Consider the following 8064-nt stretch of genomic DNA (forward strand, 5'->3'; position numbering starts at 1 on the left):
TGTCCTCAGTTCTTTTCATTCTTTTTTCTTTATTCTGCTCTGCAGTAGCTATTTCCACTATTTTATCTTCCAGGTCACTTATCCATTCTTCTGCCTCAGTTGTTCTGCTATTGATCCCATCTAGAGTATTTTTAATTTCATTTATTGTGTTGTTCATCATTGTTTGTTTCATCTTTAGTTCTTCTAGGTCCTTGTTAACTGTTTCTTGCATTTTGTCTATTCTATTTCCAAGATTTTGGATCATCTTTACTACCATTATTCTGAATTCTTTTTCAGGTAGACTGTCTATTTCCTCTTCATTTGTTAGGTCTGGTGGGTTTTTATCTTGCTCCTTCATCTGCTGTGTGGTTTACTGTCTTCTCATTTTTCTTATCTTACTGTGTTTGGGATCTCCTTTTTGCAGGCTGCAGGTTCGTAGTTCCCATTGTTTTTGGTGTCTGTCCCCAGTGGCTAAAGTTGGTTCAGTGGGTTGTGTAGGCTTCCTGGTGGAGGGGACTAGTGCCTGTGTTCTGGTGGATGAGGCTGTATCTTGTCTCTCTGGTGGGCAGGTCCACCTCTGGTGGTGTGTTTTTGGGTTTCTGTGGAATTATTATGATTTTAGGCAGCCTCTCTGCTAATGGGTGGGGTTGTGTTCCTGTTTTGCTAGTTGTTTGGCATAGGATATCCAGCACTGTAGCTTGCTGGTCATTGAGTGAAGCTGGGTGCTGGCATTGAGATGGAGATCTCTGGGAGATTTTCTCCATTTGATATTATGTGGAGCAGGTAGGTCTCTTGTTGACCAGTGTCCTGAAGTTGGCTCTCCCACCTCAGTGGGACAGTACTGACTCCTGGCTGCAGCACCAAGAGCCTTTGATCCACACGGCTCAGGATAAAAAGTAGAGAGAAAGAATTAGTAAAGTAGGAAGAAAAAAGAAAGAAAGAAAGGGAGGAAGGAAGGAAGAAAGAAGGAAGGAAGGAAAGAATAAAGAAAGAAAGGAGGGAGGGAGGGAGGAAGGAAGGAAGGAAGGAAGGAAGGAGGGAAGGAAAAAGGAAAGAAAGAAAGAAGGTAAAGTAAAATAAAATATAATAAAGTTATTAAATTAAAAAATAATTATTAAGAAAAAAAACGGATGGATAGAACCTTAGGACAAATGGTGGAAGAAAAGCTATACAGACAAAATCTCATATAGGAGCATACACATACACACTCACAAAAAGAGGAAAAGTGGAAAAAATCATAAATCTTGCTCTCAAAGTCCACCTCCTCAATTTGGGAAGATTCGTTGTCTAAAGGAGGGAAGGAAGGAAGGAAGGAAGGAAGGAAGGAAGGAAGGAAGGAAAGAAGGAAGATAAAGTAAAATAAAATAGTTATTAAAATTAATTATTAAGAAAAAAATTAAAAAGAAAAAACCAACGGATAGAACCCTAGGACAGATGGTGGAAGGAATGCTATACAGAGAAAATCTCACAAAGAAGTATACACATACACACTCACAAAAAGAGGAAAAGGGGAAAAAATCATAAATCTTGCTCTCAAAGGCCTCCTCCTCAATTTGGGATGATTTGTTGTCTATTCATGTATTCCACAGATGCAGGGTACATCAAGTTGATTGTGGAGCTTTAATCCGCTGCTTCTGAGTCTGCTGGGAGAGATTTCCCTTTCTCTTCTTTGTTCTCACAGCTCCCAGGGGCTCAGCTTTGGATTTGGCCCCACCTCCGCATGTAGGTCCCCGGAGGGCGTCTGTTTTTCCGCTCAGACAGGACGGGGTTAAAGTAGCCGCTGTTTCGGTGGCTCTGGCTCACTCAGGCCGGGGGGAGGGAGGGGTACGGTGTGTGGGGCAAGCCTGCGGTGGCAGAGTCCAGCATGATGTTGCACCAGCCTGAGGCACGTCATGCATTCTCCCGGGGAAGTTGTCCCTGGGTCCCGGGACCCTGGCAGTGGCGGGCTGCACAGGCTCCCCAGAAGGGAGGTGTGGATAGTGACCTGTGCTCGCATACAGGCTTCTTGGTGGCGGCAGCAGCAGCCTTAGCGTCTCATGCCCGTCTCTGGGGTCCGCGCTGTCAGCCGCGGCTTGTGCCCGTCTCTGGATCTCCTTTAAGCAGCGCTCTTAATCCCCTCTCCTCGCGCACCAGGAAACAAAGAGGGAAGAGAAAGTCTCTTGCCTCTTCGCCAGCTCCAGACCTTTTCCTGGACTCCCTCCCAGCTAGCCGTGGTGCACTAACCCCTTCAGGCTGTGTTCAGGCAGCCAACCCCAGTCCTCTCCCTGCGCTCCGACTGAAGCCGGAGCCTCAGCTCGCAGACCCGCCTGCCCCGGCGGGTGAGCAGACAAGCCTCTCGGGCTGGTGAGTGCCGGTCGGCCCCGATCCTCTGTGCGGGAATCTCCCCGCTTTGCCCTCTGCACCCCTGTTGCTGCGCTCTCCTCTGCGGCTCCGAAGCTTCCCGCCTCCGCCACCCGCAGTCTCCGTCCGCGAAGGGGCTTCCTAGTGTGTGGAAACCTTTCCTCCTTCACAGCTCTCTCCCACTGGTGCAGATCCCGTCCCTATTCTTTTGTCTTTGTTTTTTCTTTTGCCCTACCCAGGTACGTGGGGAGTTTCTTGCCTTTTGGGAGGTCTGAGGTCTTCTGCCAGCATTCAGTAGGTGTTCTGTAGGAGTTGTTCCACCTTTAGATGTATTTCTGATGTATCTGTGGGGAGGAAGATGATCTCCGTGTCGTACTCTTCCGTCATCTTCCCCTCTCCCCCATTTACTTTTGATTAATAGAGCTATGTGGCCCTAAGCTAGATGAGCAGCTTGTCAGAGAGGACCAGCTCAGCTTAGTCTGCTCATTCTGTTTTTTCTCATACTAGAATTATTACCTATCGTTAAAATTTGTGCAACTTTTCCCTTCAGGGAGACAGAGCTCTCTCCCTTGACCTTGTGGTTATGCCCAAACATGTGCATTGCAAAAAAATGAGCCAAATAACAGCATGGTATCATGTAAAGATGGAAAATTTTTGGTTGCGTAATCACCCTGAGACCTTCCTCACCCTAGGGCTTTCCTTACTCTAAAACCTTGCTTGAGCATAAATGCAGCCCACAGTCCTTTTATCTGATGCGCCTGGACATAACTGTGGCCAAAACTACCATCTCTTGAAATGTACTTGTCAACCCTGGCTAGTAGCCGTAGCTCCATGGAATGTAATTGATAAGCACCATATATAATGGCTTATGCCTAATAATAATATCTCTTGAAGGGTTTTGAATTGATTATTTAAATGCTTTGGGCTAAAATACTGCTATGTCTAATAATTACCTGTTGACCCTTATAATTGTAAAGACAAGCTCCCTCTACCCAGAATAGGATGTTAAACTGATTACAAAACAAATAACTGTGGTTAATCTATCACATACCAAATCTGTGAAAGCTGGACTACATCCAGTTTGTGGAAAGTGCTGACCATGTTCTAAATTTCCAGGGAACAACAGTTATAAAATGGATCTGGTGCCTGCTAGGAATCTGAATCCATATATATCATACCAATATATGATATTCCATTCAATACTCAGAAGTTTAGATTCCTTTCACACATTTTTCAACTTTCTAACGTCAGAGAAGAACAAAAATATGACTAGTAGGCTCAGGGATTCCTTTTTTTTTTCATTTTTTATTTTTACAGGAAGCAGAAGCTAGTCCATAACTTTCCAAGTATAAGAAGCAGCAACATGAGTAGAATGAAGCTAAGTAAAGGGCAGAGATAGCCGAATCTCAAGTTAATAAGCTCAAGATTAAAGCAAAAGAGTTTGGGGAAAAGGTACGGCAGATATTCAGCTCTGCTCTAACTTTTAAAGCATTTGTGTTTCAGGTTCATGTCATCACATGGAAATTTCTTGTTTCTCTCTTAAAGGCTTTTAAAAAACTACATCAATAAACAGGTTCTGGGGCTTCCCTGGTGGCGCAGTGGTTGAGAGTCTGCCTGCTGATGCAGGGGACGTGGGTTCATGCCCCGGTCCGGGAAGATCCCACATGCTGCGGAGCGGCTAGGCGCGTGAGCCATGGCCACTGAGCCTGCGCATCTGGAGCCTGTGCTCCGCAACAGGAGAGGCCACAGCAGTGAGAGGCCCGCGTACCGCAAAAAAAAAAAAAAAAACAACAACTGGTTCTGACAAAATTTTCCTATATTTATTAATTCTACTTGTCCAGGGAGTATGAAGCACTAAGCATTTGAGTGGGATGCACACTGTATTTACAATTCTCAAATGCTTAATTCTAGGTTAATGTGCAGGCTCTGAGCTCCAGGGCCTAGATTCATGTGGGTAGAACCGTCAGAAGTCCAGGGAGCAAAGATGATTAAAGAAGCACAGATGGATCTGCTTGAAATTCTAAGTGAACTCCTTCTATTGTGGGCAAGTATGTGACTTTGTATCATATTGATATGGAGACCCCAGGCGGACACGTTTAAAATTGAGGCCATGGGGCTTCCCCAGTGGTGCAGTGGTTGAGAGTCCTCCTGCCGATTCAGGGGACATGGGTTCGTGCCCCGGTCCGGGAGGATCCCACATGCCGCGGAGTGGCTGGGCCCATGAGCCATGGCCGCTGAGCCTGTGCGTCCGGAGCCTGTGCTCCGCAACGGGAGAGGCCACAACAGTGAGAGGCCCGCGTACAGCAAAAAAAAAAAAAAAAAAAAAAAAAAAAAAATTGAGGCCATGAATGAGAACAAATGCAAGAGTCCTGCTTTTTAGCTATCTTCCCTAAAACAGAGAAAGGGACTGTCTACATCTCTGGTCCCCCAAACTTTAGTTCTGTTCCAATAGTAGGGGCCAGTGCCCTAATTTTCCTGGTAAAGTGATAGAGTGACAGTACTAAACTGTTGGCTTGGCCGCGTCATTATCTTAGTCTGTTCAGGCTGCCATAACAGAATACCAGAGACTGAATGGCTTACAAACTACAAATATTTCTCACGGTTCTGGAGGCTGGGAAGTCCAAGGTCATGGTGCTGGCAGGTTTGGTATCTGGTGAGGGCCACTTCCCTGTAGACGGCCCTCTTCCCACTGTAACCTCCCATGGTAGAAAGAGAAGGAAGAAGCTCTCTGGGGTCTTTTTTGCATAAGGGCATTAATCCCAGTCACGAGGACTCAACCCTCATGACCTAATCACTTCCCAAAGGCCCCATCTCCTACTACCATCACCATGGGGGTTAGGATTTCAATCTATGAATTTTGTGGGCAGGGACACAAACTTCATACTGTGGCAGTTAGAGTAGCCTAAGCTTCCTCATTGAGATTGTTCCCAGAAACACAGTTTTAAAGTGTGATCTGGCTTTAGAAGGAGAGAATTAAAGGGGGTTGGATACCCTCCACAGAATGCCTACAGAGTACTTAGCACAGGCACCATCATTTCAGTTTTAAAAACATGGTACATGCTTGGTCTTTCTTATTTATTATAAATGAATTACTAATAACTGTTCAAGATAAGTAGATAGGGCAGCCAATAATAAATACTACCTTATGGGAGGGTGAAGGATCTCTTTTGAAGAAGAGACTAGTTGGTTATATTGAATATATTTGGAGCCAAATATGAGAAATATGAGACATTTGCAGACTCCAGAAATTTCCTATCGATGAGCAAGTAGTTGTCTCAGGGATAAGGCCTATATGGAGAGATCCAGTTAAGTGGTTTGAACTCTGGCCTCAGTTTGAGAAGTGTTATGGCCTCAGATTGGGGTCTTCTGTGCAGAACCTGCCCAGCAACCCCACGTAATGGATTTGTTTAGGGAAATACTTCACACGTGCGGCAATTGCACTCAGCTGCAGGAGGTCGAAGGGCCTCGGAAACAGATGTAATGCATTCGACTTTGTCACGATTATTTCCAACAAAGAATAAAATAAAATGGAAGCAGAAATTGCTTCTGAGAGGCCAGAGATGAATAGGAAAATCGTCCTTGGCAGTGCAATGACTGTTTTCCATTCACAGGAGGAGAGCCTGAAATTCCTTCAACTGTCATAAACCAAAGGAAAAGGTTTTCTCATAGAACTGTGCATCAGGTCTGTGGAGCAAATCGGTGATGTGGCTAGTGTCTCCCTCATGGGGTCTTCTATAGAGGGCGCTGCCTTCGCTGGCAATACAAGGCGAGCAAAAAATTGAGTGACCGAGCACACCCTTGCGGTGAATTACCGGTGTCTGCTTTCTCTCATGCAGATAATTGCCTCAATTCCCTGCCTCCCTTTGAAGCTAATGAAGAGTTGGCTAAGTCCTGCTTACGTCTGGAAAGCACTGGGTTTGGTTCTTGGTATGCGTTGCACTAATGAAAGTCACAGGAATCTCACAGAACACGCTGATATTCTGTTTTTCAGGTTCATGAAGAACGACCAGTCCTTGTTTATAAAGGAAAGAGGCTGGAGAAGTACAAGGAGGTACTGTTTTATGGCCAGAAACTTAAGTTGCATTTGAAACATACACTTAATTTTTTTACTGAAGTATAGTTGATTTACAACGTTATATTAGTTTCAGGTGTACAACACAGTGAGTCGACATTTGTAAATTATACTCCATTTAAAGTTATTATAAAATGTTGGTTATATTCCTTGTGCTGTACATTGCATCCTTGTGTCTCATTTATTTTATACCTAGTAGTTTGTACCTCTTAATCCCCTTCCCCTCCCTCTACTCCTCCCGCTACTGGTGACCACTAGTTTGTTCTCTGTATCTATAAGTCTCTGTTTTGATATATCCACTCATTTGTGAAACAGACATTTTAAAAAACATGTTTATGCTGTGTCAAAAGTAGTTTAAACAAGGTGATCAGAAAATGAAATAATAAAAGGGAATACTGTTGCTTCCAAGTGTAGTGGGGATTTTTTTGATTTTTTTTTAACTTTCCTCAGAGGCAAGTAAACATTTCCCATGAAAAATTAAATAGATGCAAGAATCTTTTAAATTCTGATGTTAAAAAAATACTTTGTCCATATTGCTTCTTAATGAGTAATATTCACAGAAGACATGAGCTATGTTATGGTCCACGGGGACTAAGGCATATTGGTAAATGGTTATTACTGAAGTTAGTGAACTCTGCTGGCCTTATTTCTACACCCGTGAGTCTATATTTTTAGCCACTAATGGTGGGAGACAACAGGCTTTTCTTAGCATTCTATAGTGATTTACATATAGTCATAGTTGGTCATTTTGCACTTGTAGGTAAAACCCTCCTGCTGGACAACCATGTAGGATACATACTTGTGCAATACTGAAACAACACCCACTCAAGATGTTCAGATCAGTGATAGCTGGTATGCTGTCTTTGTATTGTACCAGTTTGGCTAAGCTGGAGGTACGTTTCCTGTGTGGTTCTGGATTGAAGTTGGTCACAAGAGAAATATGCACCAGATTTGAGAGGAAGAAGTGAAGGAACAGCTGGGTTCTTTCTGTGCACATAAGGTCATTGTATGGCCCCAGGCACAGTGATAGCTGGCAACTATTACTCCAGGCTAAAAAGGTGAGTTAGCTGGGATGGGCCACAGCTCTGTGGACCCACAGCTCTCTCAGCTCCTGTCAGAATCCTCGCCCGGCAGGTATGCAGCTCCATGGCAATGGGCGCCAGCTTATCATCTTACACGTCACTCACAGTGTTGACTTTGGAGGCCCTGAGAGACTGCATGGGGTCCAGTTTGTTCTTATAAATTCCAGTCCATCCTCAGTCCGTGTCCAGCTGTCCTTCCTGGCCGCTGGCACAACTGACCGACAGCGACCTCAGGCCCAGCACCAGATGCAGAGGAGACAGCCTGGTGCAGACTCCTTCACCAGTGCCCACAGCTCTATAATGTTGAATCTCTGTGATAAATCCTTATTTTGTCGTTCTCAGCAGTCTGCCTCTCTGATCCAACCTGCTTCACACAGGTGGCTCTAAGATTAATTCAGGGACTCAGCGGCGTTGAAGGACACAGAGTCCTTCTTGTCCACCATCCTCAATGTGTTGGCTTTGGTCTTTAAATTTATCACCCTCATCACCGTAAGCAGACTAGAGCAATTCTGAGCACTTTCTCCTCACCAAGTGTCTTATGTGCTTTTCTAAAGTTTTTCTTTAAGCGTCCTTAATACTTTACCATTTGTG

At 44.5% G+C, this 8064-nt stretch overlaps 1 protein-coding gene across 1 annotated transcript in view; it reads left to right on the top strand.

Annotated features, from left to right (window-relative positions):
- MYH15 (myosin heavy chain 15) overlaps positions 1-7860 on the top strand; it is a 185666-nt gene extending 177806 nt beyond the window's left edge. Inside the window, 3 exon segments of the mRNA XM_060149051.1 lie at positions 3641-3822; positions 6311-6370; positions 7510-7860. Coding sequence (XP_060005034.1) covers positions 3641-3822; positions 6311-6370; positions 7510-7860 — 593 coding nt within the window.
- The last annotated feature ends 204 nt before the right edge of the window (positions 7861-8064 follow it).

This window comes from Lagenorhynchus albirostris, chromosome 5 (genome assembly GCF_949774975.1).
Source record: "Lagenorhynchus albirostris chromosome 5, mLagAlb1.1, whole genome shotgun sequence".
NCBI lineage: Eukaryota > Metazoa > Chordata > Mammalia > Artiodactyla > Delphinidae > Lagenorhynchus > Lagenorhynchus albirostris.